Below are 27,634 nucleotides of genomic sequence, written 5' to 3'. Positions count from 1 at the left end.
TTGAGGGTAGAAATTCTTTGCTGAGGTGAATAGTATCAGTGCAACACTATGCTCTTTTCTAACTTTGGAAGTATGATAATTTAAATAAATACCAGTTTTTGAAAGCTTCCCTGCCTTTTGTACACCCAGTGGCTTGAATGAAGCTGACACCTTTGAGAAAAAAGAAAGAAATTTTGACCAGCCTGGCTATAGAATTCGTCAGTGATGAGTGCATGGGCCAATCTGATTTAGGAACTCCAGAAAGAGAGAGGGAATGCTGGTTTTGACAGCCATAGTATCCCAGATTTTATCCATTTCTGGCACTGTGAAAGCTGATACATGTTTAAAATTAACAGACTGTTTTTTTACAGATCTGAAAGTAAAACTGAGATAAGTAATTAAGCCAAGTTATCATGCAGAGGAATGAACTGTAGGAGATGTTTAAAATAACATGTCCTAAATATTCTTCAAGTTATTTTAAACAGTTCATCTTAAGGTAATTAAGCTATGTCCTTTGGGTGAATAGCAGCTTGTAATATCATTCTTGTAGTTAAAGTGATGCTTAAAGGAGATTAATTTTTCTTATTTAGATGAGATATATTAAGAAACTAGATTGGAAAAATATCTCTTCTCTGGGAAGAACTTTTTGTATTGAATCAAGAATATTTATCATCCATAAGCAATTTTTCCCATCCTGAACCACAGCTGATTTTGTGAACATCCAGCTGAAGAACCAAAGCTGCATTTCCGCCCTGCATTGCTGTAAACAATAAAAAACCAATTTCTTACCCAAAGTTCCATTAGTGATTTCCAGCTCTAATTGCCACCAGTGGATCTTCCCACCAATGAAAAGTTCATAGTCGGTGACTTCCTGATTTTATGGCAAAACCACTTTGCTGTCATTTGGTGGAGAAAATGTGTATATTAACTCATGAAAGTTGCTACTTCAGTAGAATCAAGATGGTCTTTCAGCTCTCACACTCATGGTCCTGTTAAAATGTTATTACATCTGTTAGCTTGTGCTCTACAGTCCCAGTGTTTAACATCTTTATTTTCTGAAGCTGTCATTGCTTATAGCATCTTAGTTGTTATCATTAGCTGTTGTTAGCTTTTTCTATTTCTTTATGCAAGTGGCAACTGAATGTTTTTTCTGCTATATTATTCTCAGCTTTGATTCAAAGGGCAAAATGAGACTGAGTGAACTGGCCTCTAGAAATCCAATCTAGTACCTTTCTGGGATTATTTGAGCATTTGCTCCTGTTCCTTGTTTTCTGTAGATGTACCATGAAAGAGAGTAGAGACCTAAAATGTTCCACTTCCTTATTTTTTAACGCATCATAAAGATACATTTATTGAGATTTGTGAATGCTCAAGTATTGTAATCATGGAAGCCATTTAAGTGTCAAAACTGTCAGCAGAGTCTGATGATCTTATCATTATGGGCTTCTGGCATTTTTCTCCAGTATTCTGGAGTCTTATTTAAGCTTAACAGGGTTGGATGCAGCTACAGTGTTAGTGGAGAACTGAGAAAGCTCAAAAGTTACTCATCCATTGCGTGACTCAGGGTACATACTGTACTAGAGAACTACAGCTTTTCCCCTTGGGCATTTTCCCCATTGCAGAGTATCCTTTTGAGCACTTCTGATATCTATATGGAGGACTTTTTATTTTTCCTAATGAAGCTAAAGAGTAATTAGGAAAACATCAGTATTGTGTCAACTCAGCACTTCACTGAAGTAATATATCCTTGCTCCTTACATTCACTGATACTTACACATCAGATAACCACTAATATGGCTATTTTGTGTTTCTTATAACTTGGTACATTATTTAGTGTTAGCACGAACATCTTTTCACAGCATCACTTTTTACCATGTAGACATGACCTAAAATTCCTGGCAGAGACTCTCTTGTGAATCCTGTGTGGTTTGTCTTTGCTATAACCACATATGCTACTGTATCCTTTGGCTCAGTTAGCATCTTTCCTACTTCTTGGGCAAACATTTGTATCTTTCTATCTTACATAGTACTGCAGTTTGTTTTATTAATGGCCAGTGAATACAACTATCTGTTTACTTTGTTGTCTCACCATATCACATTCTGCAATTCAGTGATCTACTTAAATAATGAAACAGGAAAAGAAGCCTCACAAGACACAATTATAACACTGAAGTCAAAATTATTGTCATTTTCTGTGAAGGAAGAACTGTTCTCTCCATTCTCAACTGTTCATCTCTTTTTGTGCCAACAGTCAGTCATACCAGTCGCAGTAAAAGAAGTAAAGAATTTAATGCACAAAATGTGGCATCTTTTCACTGTAACTTGCTACAACCAGTTATTTATATCAAGGATTGTTCATACATATGCTACCCCTTGATCTGTTTTGTTAAAAATAAAATTGCTAAAACTACATTGTTTTTAGGCAAGTCTTAACATTTTTTCGTTATGTACTCCAGTGAATTTCTCCTCCAGTCTTTAAGCAGAATGTCATATTGAAGCTCCACATTCATGTTTTCAATACCAGTACTTCAAAATTCTCTGCTCTGTATAGCATGCCAGGTCTTGTCTTTTATTGTATTGTACCATCCATTGTATTTTGCTAACACTATAGTTTTTATAATGCCAAGGTCATCTCCCTCTCTTACCACTGCAAGATGCCAATTAGGCAATTTGAAAATATATATTCCTAGTTTCCTACCATGTCCTACCTTCTGGGCTTTTTTTGGTCTGCTTTACTGAAAAGAACAGACTTGTCTGTAAATGCAGAGTCCTTACTAAAAAAGAACCTAAATTAGGGGCAATACAGCTCTTAGTCAAGTTGCTTATTAAATTTATTGGTCCCTAAGACATATTCAGCAAAAAATATTCAGCAAACCTCTTTGTATTTGCATCTTACTGCAAGAATTTCACCATACCCGTTCTACATAATACAGATTCACATAACCCCAAGGCAGGTAATTTCTGTTTCTTTTGCAAGAACGTTCTCTCTTCTCTCTGTCAGGCTCTCTATGTCACCCCAATCTGCTTAAAGGCTCTTAAAGGTTTTGTGGATACTTTAGCTTTTTTCTCTGACCCTGTTAATGGGTTGCAAGACAAAAATGAGCTCAGTTCCAGTACTGTGAAAAGAAGATTTTTCTTCATTTATGCACTTCATGTTCCTTCATATGTCTCGATCTTTAGAAAGAGGGTCAGGAGCCATGTGAATTCTGAATTGAGTTTGGTTTTAAGGACTATTCATTATATCCTTGAACTACAGCCAGGAGACCACTCCTCAGAAAAATAACTAAATTAAGTAGGGTGAACGTAATAGAGAATAAATTAAACAAATTTGAGTATTCTCTCATAGGTTAGGTCAGCACTTGGCAACAGAAACCATATCAGTGTTTCTTGGAAAGATGCCTCTGCTGAAACCCTGAGCTTAACAACCACTCATCTTAGTGGGAACTTTAGAAAGAGTTTATTTCATAGCTTCTTGTTAAGGCTGCACAACAGTTTGTTATAACCCCAATCTGATAACATACCTTGTAAATATTAATTGTTCTTTAGGGTTAAAGGTTACAGTTGCTCTATTTACATTGAGAAAAGTTCAAACAAAACTGCAGGATTCCCTTTTCTCCCATGAATTGTACAAGCATGGGGACCTTTGCCGATTTTTTTTTTTAAAGTGCCTTGGAAAAAGATTTACTAGAAGATAACGGATATTTGACATATGAAACAAGGCCTAAATCTAATCTTTTTTGAGGACATGATTTGGCTTGAGGATGAAAAAGGACAAATAAAAAAGTCTTAAGCAGGAATAGAAGCTTGTAAGAATTTCTTCTCTGGAGTACAGATGAAAATAAGCACTTAGAGATCTTCAGTGACTTCTCCAGTGACTATTTCTGTATTTCCAGAGGTTGTAGTGGTCGGAGGGCAGGGTATGTAGGGAACCTACTGTAAATGAAGTACAGGGAAGTACCAAGGGTCTCATTACACAAGGCAGAAGAGTGTTGAGCTAAATTGGCTGGTGTGCAACAGCAAGTGCTTGCAGAGCCAGCAGCTAATGGGCTCTCTGCAGACTCCTGATTCCCAGGAGGGAGGAGGAGGCCAGCAACCTCTAAGACCCACTGAAGGGATTTTAAAGGAGCAGGGCCTATTCTGTTAAATGTAGAAGGGACTACAAGATCTTTTGTTTTATGAAGTACTTGTCTTTAGTCCCCATCTTGGCATAATTTTAATAGAGAGTAAGCTTTACAAGTAATTAGGATCTGCCTCCAAATTACTTTTCTTCTTTTTTAGTAGAGACTACTCTCAAAACTTATAGAATCAAATAAGAGATTACAGTTTTCTGGAAGTTTGGACAATGACTTCTGAAAGTTTCTGGGAACTAGAATACTATGGTAGAAACTAAAGGAAATTTTGTAGCAGTAATGGCTGTATGAAATGTAGTCATTGTTTGAACTAAAGTTTTAGAAAACTAATTTTAAGAACTAGCATATCTGAACTGCCTTGAAAACTCTGCAAATCTTGTTGTTGGTTCTATAAATTATCAAAAGTCCACTTTTAGATGGAATGAGTATTGATACTTCCTGCATAGCATTTGTCATGCCTATTGGAGAAGATGGTGACCCTTAGGGTGAAAAAAATAATTTACCTTTGATATAATACTCTGTAAGAGTTACAAGAGCTTGTAAGATTTAGAAAATCAAAAGGAGAGAATTGGAATTATACTAATTATTATTAATTAGGAGAGTTTCAGTGGGACCCCATTTAAATTTTTTTGTTAAAACATATGTTTACTGTCAGATTATCCAAATAATTTTATTCTAAATTAAAGCAAAAATGTTTTAGAAAGAGAAAGGAACATTCAAAATATTTAGTTTTCTATCTCAATACAGCTTAAATCACGTGGGAAAGTAGATACATAAAATTCCCCCAATCTCTTTCACATGCAAAAAAGCTGGGATGTATTCAGGCAGGTTTTTTTTCACTTTAAGTAGTTTCACTACAAAAGTAAACAAACCTTCAATTTCTTTAATGTGTTCTATTTAATAAGAATTGTAAACAGAAAGGAAGTGCAGTGGAAGATATGTTTAAGCCTCCATAAATGAAGTTAACATATCAAAGTAATCAAAACTAAATGTCAAAAAACTTAGTAATAAACTTTTTCTATCCCTGCAAATTGCTTCTAGGACATCTTACATTTGCTGAATGTATTAACATCAAATTCTAAGTTCCTGTTTTCCAAGGTCTGTAAGTGCCAGGGTCCAGAGCCTATGCCATTCACTTTGGATCACATGAATGGTTTTAGTAATATTTTTAATATTAGTAAAATTTTAATAATAAAGGCAAACTAAATCAAGAATTCGTTATCTTAAGGTAAATAAAAAACCATATACAGTTGCTAAAATTTCTAAATAGCCACTATTTCTAGTCACTGTTTGAGTCCAGTCATTACTAGAACACTGGGGAAGGTTGACAGAGAGGCAGACCTTCTGTGTACTTTTAGCTGATTTATATTACAAAGACAAACACTTTGAATGCATCTAATTTTGCAGTTGTTGCCCATGTTTTGCTGGGATCCCAGCAGAAATAAATATCACTATGCAGCTGCAAGATTGAGCTTGTTCTGCCAAAGCAATCAAAGGTTGAAAGTGTCAGAAATACCCATGCTAGCACTAGGCAGCAAATGGAAAAGTGGAAGCTTCACAGATATTTCTTTTAGCAGGTGACATTGAAAACAGCCAAACAACCACAGTGTGAGGAACAGCACAATGTTCTCATCCAGCAGAAACACAGAGCAGTGGTGAAGGAGCTGTGGTGGTGGAGAGCAGTAGCCAAAACTATTTTAATACAGAGAAAACCCCCAATTATAAAATAATTGCTATTCAGTAAATGTGGTGGATTCTGGTTTAGAATATCAAAAGCTCTAATTTACTGCATAAATTGAAGGAAAAGTCAGTTATAGCAGTTTTTATATATAATGTTATATGAATACTCAATATAGGTTGCTTAGGTTGCTTTTGCAATGAATTATTTATACTTTAACAATGTATTAATACTAACTGTGGTATTAGACCCCAAAGTGTTGGAGTTTCAGGCATTCTGTAAAGCTCAAACAAACAAACAGCCAGAGGGAAAGTTATGAAATTCTAATAAAGAAAGCTTACAGAGGCTTCATTTTGATCTTTCTTGGTCTTTTTTTCATCTTTCTCCTGCAACACACGTTATTGTCACATTACATGCATTTCTTTTCCACATCACTATCCCTTCTCAGATTTAGTTTTCATAGTGAGGGTGATTTTTCTGATTCGTTCTTTCCAGGTTTCTGATCAATCCATTGGTCATTTTCTGTGCCAAGACATTTCTTGGACATTTATCATGCTTTTTAAAATAAATTAATTATATTAGTTAGGGCTTCCCTAAAACTGTATTTAATACCTCTAGAAAGAAATATTGTCAAAAGCTTGAAAAAAGTTAAATAAATTATGTCAATCAATTCCACTTCATCCACGTGTTGTATGATATTTTAAAAATGCTTTCAGCCTACATGATCATGTGGGATTTTGTCCTACATTTGTTTCCAAAAAATACATGCTAGATGTAAGAATGTCATATTCCATGATGACTAAAGCAATAGTTTCTGTCAGTATCTTCTTAGCTTGCCAGCTTTCATTTATAAATCAAGTAGTCTCCTTTTTGCTCTGAAACAACATGCTCCAATAATTTAGATATCAAAACAGAACTTACTGGTACAGAAATTAAAATAGCAGTGGCTTACTTCTTGCTGCAGGAAACAAACTCATATCCTTCCTGCAGCAGCACAATTTGAAGTTGGCTCTATGAGCCCATCCTGAGCTCAGACTGACATCTGCTGAATATTATCCTGTTGATATGAGTCCTACTCTTAGAGATAAATAATTTATTTCATGAAAAATTAGTATTTTTTAGCTGGAGATAAGCAAGGGAGGGATTATTATCAAGGATTCCAATACAATTTATGAAGTTTATTAATTTAGAGACCACCAGTGGAAATGCTTCTTGTCCTGGGTCAGAATTTAGTTAAATACACAGGAACTGTGTAACTGGGAATTAAAATTTATTTTTGTTTTCCAAGAAAAATAGAAAAGCCAAAAATTTTCAAACGTTCCAGTTCTTACAGTGTGAAATTCCATTTTAAAGAGCTACAACTATTGCAGATGAAATTATTTGTGCTGCTAAGGTCTTGGATGACTAAAAATGTCACATTATTTCTTGAATTAAATGCAGATTTTGCATATGAAACACCCACATCCTCCAGTGTTTAAGCCTATGGTTTACCCTATGCTTGTTCTTGCAGCTGAGTCATTAGTCCTCGTGCTTGAATAACTGGTTAAATGTGCAGCTGAAATTAACTCAGGCCTTTTTTTGTTAGCTTTCAGATGGTAGCATTCTTCCTTAAAAAATTGTGATGATACATAGGGAAAAATTATTTTTTGTAGTAATTTTTATGAAGTCATCTAATAGTAAAAGACCAGACAACAATATTTTAGTATTTTGCATTCAAAATCTCTTCCACAAAAGCCAGCAGGAGAAATACTATTGATCTTGAAAGGGAAATACTTGGCTATATTTGGCAGTAGCATCAGTGTTTTTCTTTGAAATAGATTGCAAACTGTCAATAGAAGAAAATAGTATTTATATGAAGAAATGTCTTTTATTTCTAAGTTTTTCTAAATTTTTTGGTTTCTTATTTGAATTACAGTTTTTGCTCATTGAACCTTTTGGGGAAGCCAATGTCACTGTGTTTTTATTCAGGGTGCCTGTGATTTGTACATGCTGTGGGAGCTGATGCTATAAAATTATTTTGTTTTGTTTTAAACAAAAGGAAGAATGACACAGGAGCTCTATAGGCAAGGGGAAACAGATATTTTTTAAAACTTTTAATCAGGAAAAGTCTCTCTGCACATATACTGGTTAATGTCATTTAGTTATAGGGCTCGTGCTGACTGAGAAGTGCTGTTGCAGTCAATATTAGCAGAAAAAAAGGATATTGAGGAAAGCATTTATTTGAAGATACTGGTGATCACAGCTGTTTCACTGAACTGGGTGCTCTAGAAATGTGAATATTTCAGTACTCATCTCATGGGGTACTGGAAGAAATAAGGGAATCGTGCTGTAGAAGTTGATCCTTAACTGGTTTATTATTAAAGAGTTCAACCTGAAAAACAAGGGGACATCCAAACCCCATAGAAGTCTTCATAGATAAAGGTGGAAGAAAAACTACTGGAAGACAAGCATTATTATTGTGGAAAGAAAAACCAAAGGCATGTGGGGAAGAGCTGGGTAATTCTAGATCTTTCTCTAATGTCCCCGAGCTGTATAAAGCAAAGTGACAATTGCAGCTTTTATTGACTGAGCTTCATGCCACTTGTTTGTACCTCTCTGCCCTTTGTCTACATTTCAAAATACTGAATTTTACATTAATGCTTCATTGTTGCAGCATCACTGAGATCTGGTAAATAGGAAAGGCAAGCTAAGGCACAGAGTGTTGTTAAAGCTGTGTGAGGATTTGGACAGCTTCGAGTCATACCTGGCTCTCTGTAATCAGTAATGTCTTTCCTCTTCCTTTGGGGTTAGGTGCATTAAAGTGAAAATCAACCAATTTATTCTAGACCCAGTGGAGGTAGAGGGTAAGATGATTTCTCCCTCAGGCTGAATGTTTTCCTGAGTTCTACAGGAACACAGTAAAAATTAATTCATGGAGCATCTCCTAACTCAGACCATAATTAAGTTTTCCATTCAAGCTCTTCAGAAGTGATCTGTCTGGATGCTCCACACTACTGTTCTGTTTCTTTGTAATACCATTTGCCTCTTTAAAAGCAATTTCCTTTAAAAAGTAAATACATAATAAAAATAACTCCAACAGTGGAATGTATATGTTTTACAATAAGGAAAAGTGTTCTTCCAAGGTAGAAATATCTCTATATTCTCATATACTAAAGCATTTATTTTGTTTCAATTAATATTCAAAAATAATTAATATAGTTGGCTTTGCTACAGAAGCTGCTGAACAGATGTAATACATGTCAGGGTGCAAGTTTTCAAGGATTTGCAAAGTGAATATGCACACAGAGTTTATATGCAGAGATGCTGGCTGTATTTACAGCTTGAAAAGTTCCAGAACAAACACATGCAAATCACGTCCTTTTAAATGCTATGTGAAATAATGCATATGCTGTCTAGTTCTGATTCTTGATGATGATTTCCAGGATGAATAGAACATTTATGGTGGCGGTCATAGTAGTATACAGAAATGGCTGAAACATTTTGAATTGTTTATTATTGACTATGTTAAATTGATTTCAGGTTAACAGAGTCAGAGATACAAATATGGTAGAGGAAGCTCAGAATCCCTCTAAGGAATGGAGAACATGATGCAAAAATGATTGTGTTAATAAAAGGGCAATACATTTGCTTTCTACATAATAGTCACCAACCTTCCAGATGAATATCCTTATTGGGGAAAAAAATTAACCAAATAGTGCTTTTTAATATATGCATAGGCAGAAAGGCTTTGCATCTCAGTGTTATGAAAAATGTATATGTTCCAAATCCGCTCTGTGACACCATCAGCTTCCCCATTAAACAAGCAATTGCTTCATCCTCTCAAGTCAATTTTCTGTTACCATGCCACCAAATTATGGATTTCTTCCCTCACCCCCAATCAAATCCAGCTCTGCTTCAGTTTGTCTGCTGTAATTGCACAGTGTCTTTCCCATCATCTCTTGGCACCACACTGCCTGAGGCGCTCATTATTATCAGCCGAAAACTGGTGTAAGTCAGGGTGTTGCTCCAATGATCACAGCATAAATACAGAAGGTCTCCCTCTGTCTACCTATCAAAAGCTATTACTCCACATAAATGTACAAAGACAGGCTATTACTTCTGCTACTGTTGTTTCTTCAGGTGAGAGTTACCATTTCCTTGCTGTTGCAATTGCTGTTCAATATTCCAAGTATGGGAGCTGGCTTAGCAGTTTTACTGTGAAGGAGGGAAACTGGCACATCTCCTCACTTGTGTACCATGGCACTAAGTAGTTGAGTTTAGCATGAAATAAGAGAAAATCACACCCCAAGCCTGTGTTTTGTAGTAATTTCATTGTTTATGTACTGCCAAATGAAAAGAAAGAGGTTTGTGAATAGAAATCAAAAATAGAAAAAATTCTCCCCATGCTCATTTACGAGTAGCACTCACAGCAATAGATCCTCAGATACAAGTGGAACTTGAGAAGCTAATGAGAGACGTATGAGGACTCTGCAATTATTTATGAATCCTCTTTGGAACTCCTGTAGTAAAAAAAAAAATAAGGTGTTAAGAGGCTTATTTTAGATAATTCAGAGTATTCCTTAGGATAGTAATAGTGGTTTTAATATCTCCTGTTCAGTTTTGTTCTAAACTTCTGTCGGATACCAATTTGTGACCTCTGCTAATTCCATAATCTTAAAAAAAATCTTTGGTGAGCTCTAGTGTAATTTCAGTTGTAGGATGTTTTTTCTGTATGTGGTAAAATATAAGATAAAAATTAATCTGAGGTTTCAGAGTATTTGATGGAAAAGAATCAAAATATTTGAAATAGAGAATGGATTAGAGAGAAATATCTCTCCCTGATATCCTCATCCCACCATTTTGTGGTGTTTTGAATGGTTTTTTTGGTTTAGTTTAAGTGTATCAATAAAAATACGTTATAATAGTATTATATATTATACTATTTATAATATAATACATTATAACATGCTATTATAGTAGTGTAATAGTGCCTTGAACTCCCAGTCTGCACATTCCAGCTTCATTTCAATGCCTCTGCTTATTGGTTTTCCTGTACAAGTCTTCAATTAATTTTTCTTGCCTGCCATCCCAATGGTTATTATACTACCTTATAAATTTTTCCTCACATATTTCTTTGCTGTTTTCCCATTTGCTGGTATTTTTATTTCAATTTTTCTACTTTCTCTAGAAGTAACTGCACAAGACAATTTTAATTATTAAGAGAAGCAAACTAGGGATGGAACATCAATAATGAAGGGATTTCTGTGTGGTGTCCAAAAATGGTAAAGCAGCACCTATACCTCACTGGTGTGTCTCACTTCACCTTTCAGTATTACCAAGGGTAAAATAAAACCAGTTCTTATCTGTTTTCAATGCTTCAGGAGCAAATCCCTGCTTAAATCAGTATGAGTAATAATAGTGTGTTCTCGTCGCATTTCTAGCTGCTGCCACCTGAAAATCATTATAACTTGCTCAATCTTATCAATCTCCTTATTTTACTAGGATTGTCAACTTCTCAACCAAAAATACCAACACTTAAGGAACAGTGGTGAAATCTGGCTTCTAAACTAGGTGTCTCTTAAAAGCATGGGAAAGCTGTGGTATCTGTTTCCTGTGGATAAACCTTTTTATTTTAATTTAAGAAGAAATTGTTCCTCACTGCAGGTGATAATATATGGGTAATTTGTCCACTTCTTAAACAGTGATTGTGTTCCACTTCCATGAATCTGGTTAATGGATTATGTAACTGGAAGTGACAGCTATGTAGAGCAATACTGCCAACTTCCCTGAATTAGATCCTATTTTAATTTTATGAATATTTTTCTTTTTGGGAATAATCAAAATTTTTCATATAATGGGGAATCCATTGCAAATTGTGATAAATTAAGCAGTAAATACAGTGATGTCAGAATAAATTTTGCTGTTTGCTTCCATTTTGAATGTGTCTAACATGCTCTTCATCCTTGCATCCTACAATTGTGTCTTCTGGATATAATAACTTCTAAAATTTCTCTTTCCCATGGAAAGGTACAGGAAAAAGATCATTGTCATAACCTCTCTGGAAGTCCCTCCAGTTTATCAGCTGTAGATACTGGCACTGCATCTAGTGTCCAGGAGCTTTCACTCCTGTGCCAAACACCACAATGTTGTTATGTTATGTTATGTTATGTTATGTTATGTTATGTTATGTTATGTTATGTTATGTTATGTTATGTTATGTTATGTTATGTTATGTTATGTTATGTTATGTTATGTGTTACGTTTAATTTGGACATGGCTTATTTTCTTTCCTTTGTCCTTTTCATCATGTCCTAAAATAGACAGCATTTTCATCTACTGTTGTAAATGTGATTTTACTACAAGTTTGCTTGGGGTTTTTTATGCTTTGTCCATTTCTAACTTTATTTCAAGCTACACAAACAAGAATTCCCTTCAAGTCTGCTGCAATCAGATTTCTTTCTAGCTTTCCTGTACTGCAGTTTGAAAGGCTAATGTGATCTTCCCCTATTTTGGGAATGTTTTAGAAAACCACCTGCAAAAACCAGCAGTTTCATTGGAAGTGAAAGAGTCTGTAAAGGGCAGTGCAAGGCTGAATGACACCTTCACCCAAAATTCTCATTAACTGCATCTTATTTGATGCTTGTCCCCTGACAAGCTTGTCCCCTGATGTGAGGAAAAAATTCTACATGCTTTTCATTAACTCAATACATGGTATTACCAAACCTCCATTTATCACCATGGACCAGTGAGATTTGCAATTTTCAATAACTCAGGCAATTTTTTTGTGGAGCTACTTCTGTTGGCTGGGATTTGTTGGATGCTTATATAGAAACAATAATTATTTTCTCTCTGCGAGCAGAAACAATCACCTGCATTCCCTAGGAGGATTATTTACAATGCAGAAGATCTAGAAAGTATTTTTCATCATTTTTATATAATACCATGCCAGTGACAAATTCTGCAATTCAGCAATGTTTGTATGAAAATGAGATAAACTTTCCAGAAAATTCATCATTAAGCCAATCATCACTTACTTTAAAAAAAATTTAAAACAAGTAAAACTCCCAAATGTACTCTAGGAAGTTTGTAAAACCTGTCAGAGATTTAGATTGGTTTCTTAAAGAAATGTGATGCTCTTGGCCACTGAGGTCCTCCCTAATCTTTTCCTGTCCCAACAAAACAGAGACAGCGTAGAACAAAAACACCATTAGTGCCTCATGGAGGGAAATGCCACAAAGTAAGGTCAGACCTCAAACCTCTTTGGCCACATAGGGAAGAAACACTTTTCTTCTTCCTGCATCTCTGGTAAAGCATATATAAATGCAGACAACAATACAGTTAATGTTTAATAAAGTTACACTTCTATAAAACATAAGCCTCAACTATAATTAAACAGAGACATCCATAAAAATACCTCTAGATGACTTAATTGCAAAGAGCTATGTATTGAAGCAAGTAGGGATTTGTTTTCAGTAAGGAAAGCAACCTATGGATTTAGACAGGTTCTGCTAAAAATACAAGTTTTACTGCTGTTTGTTCTCTGTGGCTAGGGCTGTTTGAGTACCGTTTATCTTTTATTCAAGCCTCCACTAATTATCAAAGGATTTCATTTTAAAATATTTAGCATTTTAGTGAAGTACAGAATTCACAAGGTTAGTTTCTTTTAAAAATAAATTTTTCTATGGAAGCTACCTTGCCTTCCTGTCCCTCAGGGTATTACAATTCTCATTTTGTGAGGGGAAAGTGAATCCATGTGCAAGCTTCAAATAATTGGTTTTCTTTGGGTGACAATATAAGCTTTCATTACAAAGCCCAGACTCTTCAGAATGCTGAAGCACAGCTGGTGTTCTTTGAATAGGAAAGTTGGTGTTTCAAATTCTTGGAACCTTCAGAACATTTTGAGATTGATCTTTTGGTTTTTTCACGGTGAACTGGATTATTCAGAGGAATGCTGCTAATGAGAAAGCAAGTCTGTCATCTCTCCAACTGTGGTTTGACCTACACAATAATGATCAGACACAACCTGATTACAAATTACTGGGTTTTATGCATACACATGCCCACAAAGATGATACATGTCTTCCCTTGCATACATCAGGAGCACTCTTTTCTGTCAACAAGGACATTCCAAAGCTGCTCTTTGTGTATCGAAAACAAATTGCCCAAAAGTTTTAACAGCTGTTATATTAACAGCTTTGTTTAAGACCTGTTCTTCCACAAGCCTCAGTTTTGACACAAGTGTAATCCCTCTAATAGGTAAACACAAACAAATTTCTGCTTTAGAAAATTTTTAAAAATTATCTGAGTTATGACAAACACTAAATGGCAGAAGAGTTTCTTGACATTAGATAAATCTGCCCGGAGAGGTGGTGTCTGCTGCAGGATGAACTTCTGAGTGGTCTTCAGGGTCAAACCATCAAACTCCATTTCAAGAACCAGTCAGAAAACTCCATGTATTGATATTTATAGTAGGCTCATCTATCTGAATATGTGCTCATCTAAATAAATAAAGCTTGATAAATGCAATAAGGAAAATCACAAACCCACTGTCAAGCATGTCACTGTAACAGAACTTCCTCCTGCCACAATCACTTGGCCATAAAAAGAAACCTGTCAGACAGAGCCTAGAAAAAGCTTGGGAAAATCAGTATCTGAGTCAGGCAAAAGATAGAATAAATGAAAAAGAAGGTTAAAATCACAAGAAATTAATCATTTGCCATTTAAAGACGCTTTTGTTTCCTGATTTATTTATCACTAAGTCATAGCACTTTCTGATACTGAGAGAGGAAAGCTCTCTTTTCTATAATTAGGGGATTTTCAAAATTACTTATTCTTTTCTGAGAATTTTACTCAAGTACTTGAAGAACTTGTACACGTCACAAAAATTTGTTTCAGACTATTCGGAAGTTTCTGAAAGTTTTTCACTTGCAACTTTAGAAAGTTAATTATGCTAGTCACCAAAGAGAAGTGACAGCAAAGTAATCCCATTTCTGGTCTCTATGCTGACATTTTTTTCAACCATCCAATGATTGAAGAAGTGATGTGCATTTCTAGTTTTACCTTCTGCTTTGAAACTTCATTCTCTGAGAACAAGTCTATTTTATGCTAGTTTCTGTTTCTGACAGGCTATTAAAAATAGCCAAAATGGTTTAAAAAATCAAAGTCAAAATTTAAATTATTTATACCTAAAGCAATGGACTGCACACATTTAAAACTGAAAGGTTCCCTATCAGGAAGGCTTGGGGTGAGAAGTCACAGTACATGTTGATGTTCAAGTAGTAAGCAGTGTCTGCTAACTTTTTCTTTTCCTTTTTATTTTTTTTATTTAGTTTGATGCAGACAGAGATGAAGAAGAAGTGTTCTCTGACATCAGTTCAGCAGTTGACAATAAACTATTTGCAAACAAAGAGACTGCAGCAGGTGAGTTAATGTAAGATTTAAAGACGTTGTTTGACATTGGGATGCCTTTTTCATATTCTGAAAATATGTTTGGGTGTAGGTACTGTAGCAAAGTTGACCAACTTCAAACATTTGCACAATCAGGGACAAAAAAATTCCTTATATTTGGAAACTTCATATAGCCTATCTAACAACGGGCTTAACTATAAGTTAACCTTAAAATACTATGGCAAGTCTACTAAGCTATACTATTAATACAAAAACCATATAAGTTTTCAATTCCAGTTGTCAGCTGTTTCTGTTCCAGTGATACCTTGGTGTTCACCAGAAAATCAGTCCTGAGAGATTAATGATCATACTTCCTCCCTAATAATTGGTACTAATTCTGAAATTATGTGTGACTATAAGTCAAGTGTTTGGGGATTTTATTTATTTGTCTATTTATTATTTTTGCTTACTGAAGCTTGAATATCTTCAAAGCAAAGCCTTTGAGAGACAAAGGACTGCAAAAGAATTGAAGCTAAAAATCAAAGCACTGAAAATTTATAACGTCTGTCAGAAATATTTTGCTTGAGGACAGCAGAGAAATTTTCCCTGGTAACTTCACAATTTCTTCCTTTTACAATGGCATCCCTGGTTGTTTTCCAAATCAACTATTATTGTTACGTAGGTGGATGGTGTCTTAAATATCTTCTGAACAAGGCCACAAAAAGAAAATTTTGATAATGTTCTAGATGAGATAAAGATGAAGTACCAAATTGAGGAGGGGGAGGGCAGAGAATGCAAGGGGGGTTGGGGCTGGGGAGCAGGTTGAGAACTGTAAGAAGTGCATCAGCTGAAAAGGCCCACAGGATTCTATTGGTCACCCTTGAGATAAGATGTACACAAGAATAAAGATGTCTCTTTCTGTTAAGTGGCACACTTATTTCTTTTGTGCTTAGCCTTATTCATAGAGTCAAAAGGTTGATCCCAAACCTAAAATGGCATTCCCACTGTACAACATTCTGTTGATAATTGCCTCTGGATTCCCTAAGTGATTTAAATTCTGCACAGGAAGAAAGGGAAAGAAGTATCATAAAGGTGCAAGCTCTGACAAACAGCTTGACAAGAGCTAAGCAATTTGCACAAATTGTTTGTGATTCTGGATGAGTTCCATTCAGTTCCTCGAAAGTCTGAGCTATTTAATAAATCCCTCACCAAAATAATTGGATAGCCATGAGCATATGCCATGCCACAATCATCTAATTAGTGCCTACTCTGAGCACTGATAATAATGAGATTTGAAGAAGGAGTTCTATGAGGTCAGGTGTTTAATTTCTAGAGGTTGCAATTCCATGTCATGATCTCACTTTTTGACTTTTAATCTTATTAGTGATATTGCAATAAACTGTAGTTCCTTGTAGCTAACATAAACATAGTATTTCTAATATTTTCATGCATCCACATCAATCTAATTCATCTTATACCTTTAAAATCCAGTTGTAATCAACTTTGTAGCAAGATGTACTGAAAGAAAACAACTGAAATGTTTATAAATGAAAATACAGTTTTCTCATTGTTACCTTCTACAATGTATTAAGACTGTTGCCAAGAGCAACAACCTGTCATGAAATTCAACAATGTAAGGCTGCAATAAAATTTGTATTAGAAGCATCTTACTGAGAGGAAAATTAAAATGTAATCATTCTAATGCTAATCAGTGCTTCAACAAATTATTTTTGTAATATTCCACTTGAAATTTATCTTCTAAGTATTTGTCTTGCCCCAATGCTTAAATGCAACATGTATTAATGAGTTATTAGTCAGTGCTTCAGAGCATGTTCCATAACATAAAAAGACATTTTTATTTTATTGAGTTTAAACATGTTGTTAAGAGAAGCAGTGTGTTACACAGGATAGGCCTAGATTGCTTTTATGACAGTGTTGAACTGTGTGAATACTATCATTGTTAAAACATAAGTATATGCATATTTGAGCCAATGAACCATATTGAATAGAATTGCTAGCAGGATTCAAAATAAGTAATGCATTTAAGCAAGGATTGGAAATTCATTAGCTGATTTGCTAAACACAAATGGTCCAAGGAGCAGACTTAATTAATTTGTATGATGGGTCATAGCTACCTTGTGATGGGAAGTGAAGTCAACTGCAGATAAATTTAGACAGATCAGTACAGTTTATTTTCATTGTATAAATGAATTTAGTGAACTGTGAAAAAGCAGTGCTTGACATTTGCATTTGTGACAACTTAAGGATGAACACATTTTCAGAGAAAGTGCTATGAACTCAGGCTTAAAATACTGAAATGTTTTTTAGGACCAGAGACTTTGCAGCCATGATGCCCTGGGCTTTGGGGTGCATCTCTGTGGTAGAAATTACACAGCCACACTCTCACAGCTTTCCATTATCAGTCTTGTGCAATTCAGCTTAGGAGCAACAAACATGATGTAAAATACAGCATAAAATATAAAATACAGCCTCATGGTGAAGGAAGGACTGAGCACAGCTGTGCACCCTCTGGTGCAGGGGTGTCACTGTCCCTGACTGTCAGACTTGGCAGGGGTGGCACTTGTTGGCACATCCTTGTACCACTGCAGCCACCTTTAATTAACCTTGTCACTCCATGCTGTGTCACTGGATCCTCGTGGATTCCTCACAAGAAACATTTTTATGAAAGATGCATAGCAAAAAAAGGGAATACATTCTAGCTCTCTGCTGTTTTGTATTTCAAAAAATGTTCCTCCCCAGAGGCCTGTTTATTTAGTTAATGGGGATTGAATAAACACTTTCAACTGCTTTATTTCTTAATTGTGCAGTACTGCACCTAATAAAATCTTTTTTTCTCTAAGGAAAACACAGGGCACATGAAAGTGTCCAGGTTTCCCTCGTCTTAACTTTATTCAATAAATCAAGAAAGCATATTTTAAACCCTGAGGTTTAAAGATGAGGTGCTTGCAAGTTATTTCTCCATGGCGGTAGAACTTTAATGGGCTTCCTTCAATGATATTTGTAACTTGAGTTTCCCTTTTTCAATTGATACAGTTACTCAGATCACTTCCTAAAGGTTCATATAAGCATGGGAAGGCTCCAAGTTAGCCAAGAGCTTATTTGAGCCAAGAGATTATTTGATGGGACATCTTTATGAAAGAATTAAGACAAATCAGACTCCTAACAGACAAGTATGAATTGTTTTTATAGCCTAGTCCTCATGGTACTAACTTAGCATAAGAAAAACAATGCAACTTGCTCAGAAAATGCAATAAAACTTATTTTTGTCAACTGTTTTGTTGTCAGACATGACAACAGCCTGCAGTCTCATTGAAAGTAGCAGGGCATGTCTGCTTCCACACTCTTTAACCAGTCCTCCCCTTTTCCTTAAGACAACACTGTGCATTTCACCTTTGATAGATAAACAATGCCACAGATTTTATGTAAAATGTGCTGATTCAAACTTGCATGTAGAAAACCTGAGTTTTGAATTATCCACTTTGCAAGGCTCTCCTTTTGGTTGAGCCTTGTCTGGAGATCTGCCTACAGCAGGATTCCTGACTGCCAGGACCTTGCCAAGGAGCTCCCTGGTGTGCCTCTGCTGCCGTGCCTACAAGCCATAGTTAATCAGCTCTTTGTTCTCCCCTGCAAGACCTGTTTTGGGAAGATTTAGTCCAACCTTAGCAAAATATGCTCCCTCCAAAAACAATCTGAGCTGGAGTATAGCAAACTACTCATGCTGCACCAGGGATATTGCAAGTACTCTGATATGTCCCTTAATTACTTTATCTTGTTTTGGGAGTAGCCATTTGCTTCAATTCATTTCTGATGGATTTGTCTTTAGGCAGTTTGAGAAGGGTAAAGAAGTCTGAGCATTGTTCATTGATAGATGGTTATGGGGTTTGTTTGTTTTTCATTAAACCATGAAAGAAAAGACTGATTTTCAATTTTTCTTGAATATACCCTAGGAAGAAGCCATGCTTTTCCAAGGACAGTGGTATTCTAGCTCAAGGAAAAAAGGCTTTAAGATGCTTGACCATATTAAAATTGTATAACCATTGTGGCTTTTATCGCTTAGGATACATTATGCATGAGTATTCATTTTCAGCCTGACCTTTACATTTAAGTTTGCAGCGCCATATTTCATACTAATGTTTCTAGCTAAGAATATGTACTGCTCTTGGTAGTTAAGTGACAGTTAATCAAGTGCCTTTAATAAAGTGCCAACAAGTGCCTTTAGGAGTGATTGATGTGTCAGAGTAGGCCAGTGCCAGTGACAACTGAGGCTTAGTTAAATTATATTATCAACAATGACACGGTGTTAAGAGTGAGATGTCAGCTGTGCAAAATAAATCAGAAAATTAAGATTCTCTCAGCACTTGGAAATCTATTTCCTTGCATATATCTTTTAGAGAAAGGTATTTTCAAAAGACCATTAAGTGTACATGCCAGACAACATGCTGTGTGTGTACATGTGACACTGCAGTACCAGGAATATAATTCCTTTCCATAATTTTTTAATAGCAATCTGAAAAGCTATACATGAGCATTGAGGGTGGGGGCAGGGGAGTGAGGAACCAAAACAAAAGCACCATCAGATGGTAGATGCAGGTGTCCCTGGTGTCTCTTATGTAGTCCAGAAAGTTAAATTGAAGATTAATTTGGCAGTAATTGTGATAAGGATTGCAAACTAAGACACCCTGGAATTAACATCTGTACCATGCAGTTATAGTGTTTGGTCATCATGACATCCAGCTCCTCTCCTCTGTTCTCTCTGTCAGGGATATTTATTTCACCACCTACATAAGTTATTACTATATAAACTTCAAAAGCAAACAAACCCAGATAACAAATAAATAAATGCATCTGGCACAAATTGAACTGCAAAATCTGTTATTGATAGTGCTTGTTACAGCAAGCCACCCATAAAAACAACTCTAATGGTGAGAAAACAAACTGTGGGCCGGCAATAGCTTTAAAACTATGTACCCTCAGTGCCAGTGCTTGCAGGAACATCATACCAGGTAGAGACACCTGTAACCCAGGAAGGAGGGGGTTGTTTTCTTCATTAGTGATCTTATTTCACTAATGACATGAGGAGCCAAAAACACAGCTTATACTTCCCCTAGTGTTACCTGTTTCTCCCCACATGAAGTGAGTGGTTGGACTCATCTGTGGCCAGCTGGTTATAATTTTTAGGTTTCTGTGAATTATTAAATATTTTTATTATTCTCATTTTACTAATGCTGTGAAAATTATTTCTATAGTCTCATGCCTATTGACATTTTAATGTGTTTAGAATATGTGCAGAATTTGGTTTAGGGCTGTACCATCTGGAGGACCCAGGAGACCATTTCCTTCTTTATTGCCCAGGATTGAGATAATCTGAATGGGGTGACAGTGCCAGAATATGATGGCCATGTTATAGCCTTCCTGTGTTTATACAGAAACATTACTGGTAGTTTATCCTCCCATTGTGGTTTAGCAGTGACTCCTCCCCTACATGACTTCTTGAAATATCAAGCTCCTTTTCTGTTGTCCTGCACCTTCAGCATTTCACCTGAAGCTCAACTGTAAAAGCTTAGCCAGGTCAAGGCTTCTCAGCAATTGAATTTTGTCATCCCAAGTGCAAGAGTGCATTCTTCCTGGTCCTGCCACAGGAAGATGACAAGGAAAAGGGGCAGAGCCACACAGTCTCCTTGGGAAGGGGTAGAATAGGATGGAAATGGAGACAATTGCTGCTGGAAGCATGCTGCTTTGGTCTCCTATCAACACCTATCAAGGATCCTTATCTGCTAATCAGAAATTAGTATTTTCTTTCTCTTTCTTAAACTGGTTTATATTCTCCCTTGAGTGTGGCAATTTTACAATTGCAAGTCATGGCATGCAGAGCACCCTGCCCAATAAATATGCAATCTAGCTAAAACAATTCACCATTTATCACAGCCCTTCCTTACTAAGATGTGCAGTAGCTTTTATGGATGCTTTGAAGGCTCTGCTAATGAAATACCATTCAGCTGGGCACTAGCAAACCTGAATCATTCCTTGCTTCAGAGGTTTTGCAGAGATACAGACAATTGGAAATATTATAGTGTTCTGCCACATAAAGTGAAAGTTTTCAATCCAATTCTGAATTCTAATTTTCTTTCCTATTTTAGGACCACATGAACTTGATTGCAGTCTGATTATGGATTCTGGAGATGCTGTTTATACAGAATTTGACTTTGAAGACCAGGTAATTTTCTGTTTATATAGCTTCTCTCTAGTTCATGAACATAGTGTGCTATAAAATTGTCTGAACAAGGTGATGGAACTTTAAGGATAGGGCAAATGGATTCTTAAGTATAACATAAGTAAATTCATGATACACAGATGTTGCTTTCAGGCTAGGAAAAAAGAATGAATATTAGTGTAGTATTAAGAGCCTGTATCTTCCATTACTGTGCACTGCTGAATTTCCTTCCTAAATTTAATAATGTTAGCAAATGTGACAAATAGAATTTCTAAAATGCACTGTAAGTCTGCTGTATATTTAAGAAGTAAAAGTTTTCGAAAGAGCAGTATGAAATTATAAAAAGTGTGAAATATAGCTACAGCCAAATCAAACATTCTCCCTGTGAAATTTTTTTTAATAATAAAAAAAAACCAAAGTCTTACAGTATGTTGAAACCAGCCTTTCTACTGATCCTGTTCAATCCACATCTAAAATCTAAATTTTGATAAGAGTTTTCATTGTCTGTAGGAAGAATGTCGGAGAGAGGGGCAAAAAAGATTGTGAAAACCTTTCCCCTATAATTTTCATATCTACACCTGTAAGGTCATATCTGGAATAATGTTCAGTTCTGGATTTAGTAATACATCATATGTAGATACTTAAAAGAGTCCAGCAAAGGACCATTAAGATAATTAAGGGACTGGACCATCTCTCTTACAAGGAACGGCTGAGGGACCTGAGTGTTCAGTCTGGAAAAGAGAAGGCACAGGGGCATCTCATCAAAGTGTACAGAAATCTGAAGGGAGGATGCAGAGAAAATGGATCCAGGCGTTTTCTGGTGCCTGGTGACTGGACAAGAGGCAATGGGCACAAACTGAAACGTGGCAGGTTCCTGTGGCTTGGATGCTGCACTAAGGATAAGGGTTGTGTGCTTGTTACTGTGCTGTGGATAAGCATTAAAAGAATGCTTAGTCTAAAAGACTTAGAATAAAAAAAAATAAATTAAAGCCATCTGTCTGTCACACCACCATACTTAAGGGTGTTGGTTTTGTATGTTTTGCTTCCTGTCTTCCACTTTTGCATGACTCTGCTTTTATTTTCTTCATGAATACCACAAACATCTCTCTAGATTTGTAAGCAGTTTGGCACAGAATGTTAATTTGTGTTTCTGTTGTCATTCAAAAAAATGCAGTTGCAAATGTTCTCACCTCTTTTCTCATTGAAAAGATATCTTTTCTTGTGACATTTTAAAGCTAGTGACAAAATGAGGGCCAACAAAACTGAATTTTCATTATGATTGGATCATTCGTTGGTTTTCTATCACAGTATTCAATGCAACACTTTATCCTCACCTGCAACATTCTAGCTCCATTCATTTATTTTAATTTTTAGATCCCTTTACTGTTCTATTTGGCTTGGTTATTTCAGCTTGGCTGTTTTTCAAGGAGGCAGCTTGCCTCTGTCTCCACATCCCATTTTAAATCCCATTCTTTCACAAACCTTTCTTAAAACATTCTCTGCCCAGGAAACTTCTAAAATTCTCATTATCTTTGTCTGTACTGTACTTTATTATTTAGGGGGCTAGGCTTATAAAGCAGAATCTATATTTATCTTATGTTTGGCTATTTTGATGTTTTAATGTTGCATTTTAATGACATTTTAATTGGTTCTTTTGGACACTAAAGAAATTATATTCTTGATTCATAATGTTTAATTTATAGTTACAAAATAAAATAAAATTAACAGAAACATGAAAATTTTACTGATATTGTAATAATTTAAAACTATAGAATTCATTGATGATACATTACACCGTCCTAAAAGCACTGCAGTTTTGAATGCATGTGATTCTCACATGAGGTTGAAGAAGAAGACTATGATGGGACCTCTGTCAACAGCAAATATTCCTTCTGCCAGATGTGGCAGTTAGCTTTTCTCATTATTTTGCTAAACTAACACATTGCTGTTCTGGCAAGAGTGCAATACTGTTAACAAACAAAGAAGGAGAAATGAAGCTAAAAACAGTGCTAAAAACCCTATCAGTCAAGGACAGCTATATAAATATGAAGTGGCTGACACCACTCACTTCAACTGCAAGTTAGTATCTTGATACTTTTTTGCAACATTTTAAAAAATATAAATATTCATATTACTAATAAATGTATACACAGGTTATGAGATGCCTTGTACAAATATAAAGAAAATATAAAGGAGAAAGCAATTGCAACTAATTTGAAATTATGGAAGCAGGTATTATATATAGAAGCAAAAAAGGGAGTGGAGATTACCATGAAGTCATAATACCACTTAGCTGCCTGGTCTGAGAAACAAAATGATAAATTACTCTCAGGAAGAAAAGATCAATAACTAAATTCAGGAGTGAGGAACTGCTCACATTCAAAACTTGAGCTCATTTCGACCGTGGCAGTGATTTAATACTCCAGTGATTTACCACATGCTGTTTACGAATTGTGTGAAGCATCAACAAGCTTTACTCAGAGAATCTCAAGTGGAAAAAGAATGTGTGTCTGGATACAAATGTGTCATGCAGTGATGTTATTGCATAGGAAATCTGTCATGAGAATGTGGGGGATAAGAAGGCTTGTTTCCAAGCAACCTTACACAGCTGAGCTGCTAAAAATGGCTGAATTTTAGGGGAGCATCTTGGTAGGCACTGAACAAGAGAAGTTGGGAGTCACACAGAAGACAAAGCCACAGCTGACAATAGGTGTCTTGGTGCAGCTGAAATGGACTTACACAGATACTTTTTGCATTTTCTCATTCATGGAATGAGCCAGGAAAATCTCCAGTGTAAACTAAGCCAAAAATGCATCTGAGTTCTTCAGATGTACATTACTTCTACCAGAATAATGTCTCTTACTGGTAGGCAGGAGCAAGGAGATCGAGTGGTGTGGTTCCAACTACTGATGTAGTCCTTCACTCACATAGGAGTTCCAAGTGCTTCCAGAAACACCTGATACCTATTGCTGAAAGAGTGCAAAGCAGCACTAGTGCAAATTAAGATCTGGCTTTCCTGGAAGAGTATGCAGGGACAATTGAATTAAAAACAACTCAGAGAAAGCTTGAGCTTTGAATTTTGTACATTTTGTAAATAATAGTCAATTAAATTCATGTAACTAAATTAAAAGTAAGCTGATTGTTTTTTACTGGCTATGCATGCATACTTCAAGAACTAGAACACTTGTAATCACAAAGTCACTTTTTTTCAAAAAAAGGAAAAAATTCCCAGTCTTTTCTCCAAATCATTAATAACTATTTTTCTGGTTTTGTCTCAGATCTGTGAGATCCTGTATTACAAAAGGAATAATATAAGGTTTTGAAATCACTTAGAAATATGTTATTCTGAAAAAGAGAAATAAACAAATAAATGAAGCAGATAGTACCTCTCATTGAGAATGCCTTGTAGAAGAACCAGCCAAGGTTTCGTGTCTTAGCAATCTCTAGAGCCTTTTCTGGAATAATGATTGCACTACTCATGAATTGGTTGGATAACATAAAACCAAAGCAATGGGATTAGTTTCAGATATTTTAAATCATATTAGGACTTCAGGAATATATTTTGGGCCAGGCATTTTTGAGTGCCACAGGTTTAGAGTATTCTCAATTTGCGGAACTTGCTGTCATGACTAGTGCCTGATTTAACAAGGGTTGTTCTTTGCTGCTGGAATGTTCTCAAGTGTGGTAAAGGCTTTTAATGCTCACTGTGTTAATTTATACTTGCCATTCAATTTTTCAGCTTTGTCAGAGAGACTGTCACTTGTTTCTAGAGATCAGAAAATTTTTATGTTTAACAATTGGATTTTTAATTAGAAACCCACTATTTGGCTTATTTCAAGTGCATTCAGGCCAAAAGAGAGTACTGAAGAATTGGCATCAGTGAATCCTATCAAAGAGTTCCAGAAGAAAAGAGCATCCAATTATTTTCTCATGAAAACAAGCCTTTCAAGACAACCCTAGCTAGCTTGAGGAATATTTAGAGTAATTAAAGAAAAAGTTAAAACACACTGTCAGGCAACTGTAGAATGGATACACTCCTGTGCCAGTGCTTACAGAACTTTACAATTTGGGAAATGTGAAAGTCAGGTCAACTTCAAATAAAATTCTCAGAAATATATTTAGCCTCTTCTAGTATTTGGAGAGGAGGTCACAGATTTCGTAGAATCATTTGGGTTAAAAGGGATGTTAAATATCATTTAGTTCCAACTTCCCTGCCGTGGGCAGGAACACCTTCTACTAGATCAGGTTGCTCAGAGACTGGTTCAACTTGGCCTTGAATGCTTCCAGAGATGAGACACCCACAATTTCTCTGGACAACCTGTCCAGTGCCTTATCACCCTCACACCAAAACATGGAAACATGGATTTTGTGCTTTTAAGGGAGTTACCAGTTCATAATTGAGAGCTTTCCATACCTTTGCAGTGTCATACTGCATTTACTGATGCAATTAGACAAATGCAATAGTATGTGCAAAGAAGAGATTGCCCTTCTTTTTTTTTTTGTGCCCCCACCCCCAAACCTAAGAAAGGTAGATGTAAAAAAAAAAAAAAAAAAAAAAAAAAGTTTTCTGTTTAGCAGTGACAAGCAATCAACTCAATAAAAAAATGGAATAACCCAATCTTTGCTGCAAGCTCAGAATATTTTATAATTAGAAATGTCACAGCTCACTTGAAAAATTCACAAGCAAAACCAAAATCAAGTGGAGGAAAAAAGCCCTGAGAGATACTTACTCATTCTAACAAGAGGAAATAGGCCCTTTTTAAAAAGTTTTTACCATGTAGTTACAATTAGTTTTACAGCTTGGTGTAATCTCCTGTCCAAAGCACAGAGGAATACAGGCTTTAGAAGAGCAGGAGGAGAGCTTTTAGTGAACTGATGCAAAACAGACTCCAATTGCTACCAAGACTATAACAATATTTCCAGCCTGAATGATTAGCATAGCTTGAAACTTAAATATTTAAAAGACATAATGAAAAGTTCCTGAGAGTCTTTTCAATGCAGACGCAGAACACGAATATTAATAAAACTGATGGGAAAGAGCAAAATGAAAGCCTCATTTTACTAAAGCTCTCTGGATTAAACCAAAGACCATTTTCCTCCATTTACTGTGTTTCTTATCAGTTGTCACTTTGTTTTGACTCCCTTTTCCCTACTCTGAAGATTCAGTCCAAGTAATTATTTAACCCTTTGGGCACAATACTTTGGGGTTAGTATTACAATACTACAGAGAGCAAACTGCACGCTTCCAGTAACAGAAGAAATTTTCATTCAGACTTCTAAAGATACCTTTCAAAATTAGATGAATGTTAATTAATTCTTCAAGGAGTCGGATTAGAATGTCATATATTAATCATGTGCTTTCTTTTTCCTTGAGAACATAAGGAACTTCTGGTGTAACAGCAGTTTTATTCATATATGCTGTGGAGCATTAAACATTACAGGTCTTCGTAAAATGACCAAGAGGATCCAGAAGCCATTTGAGCTTTTAATGCTGATCATTTCTGCAGTGTCCATTTCACTTTTGCTGATAGACAGTGGTGGTCAATTTGAATTACAGATTCTGGTTATAAAGGGAAACTGATTAAAACAGGAATATGGGATAGAAAAGGAGAGGATACTCAGCAGTTGTGAAACTGTTCTCTCAACACTTGTTTTTGTTAAAGGTGGAGTCTAATCTAGTTTAAGGATATCTGCAAAAAGGCAAAATGAATAAGCATCCAAAGACATGAAAGAGCTGGAAAGACAGGCCTAACTACAGAGAAAAGATGTTTAATAGAAATGTACTGAAGTCAGTGAACAATCTGTTCAGTTCACGTTGCCATGGAAACTATCCTATTAAATGCTTAAAAAAAAAAACAGTTCTAGAAACAAAGTACTACAGTTTGCCTTACAAAATGTTTCCTGAATAAGCTCAATACATGTGTATTTTGGTGCTTCAAAATAATTTTGTAAATCCAAAGAATTTTTTCTCTGCCAAAATCACCATTGTACACTGTAATAAAGGCATGTGTGACAAAGTCTCCTGCTATATTTTCCCCCATGCAAACCATGGCAAAACAGGCAAAAAATAACCCAAGAGTCAACCTGTGCTTTTTTCTGTGAAATACCAGAAGCAGTTGTTTACTTCTTCTTTCACAGATGTTATTTGAACTTAATTTCTGGCAATACATATATTAGGGAAGACTAAGGTCAGTTGAAGTCTTTGCATTCCAATTATTTCCTAATTTTGATCCCAGAGCTGCTGCCTGT

At 35.7% G+C, this 27,634-nt stretch overlaps 1 protein-coding gene across 3 annotated transcripts in view; it reads left to right on the top strand.

Annotated features, from left to right (window-relative positions):
* Window positions 1-27,634, top strand: part of AK5 (adenylate kinase 5) — an 82,849-nt gene that overhangs the window by 23,994 nt on the left and 31,221 nt on the right. For all 3 annotated transcript variants that reach the window (XM_056497278.1, XM_056497279.1, XM_056497280.1), the window contains exons 7-8: window positions 15,096-15,186; window positions 21,312-21,388. In XM_056497278.1, the coding sequence (XP_056353253.1) occupies window positions 15,096-15,186; window positions 21,312-21,388 (168 nt within the window). The remainder of the gene's footprint in view (window positions 1-15,095; window positions 15,187-21,311; window positions 21,389-27,634) is intronic.

The sequence above is a fragment of the Oenanthe melanoleuca genome, chromosome 8 (genome assembly GCF_029582105.1).
Source record: "Oenanthe melanoleuca isolate GR-GAL-2019-014 chromosome 8, OMel1.0, whole genome shotgun sequence".
Classification (NCBI taxonomy): Eukaryota; Metazoa; Chordata; class Aves; order Passeriformes; family Muscicapidae; genus Oenanthe; species Oenanthe melanoleuca.
The sequence above is the reverse complement of the archived record's forward strand: the minus strand, read 5'-3'. Positions and strand labels throughout refer to the sequence as shown.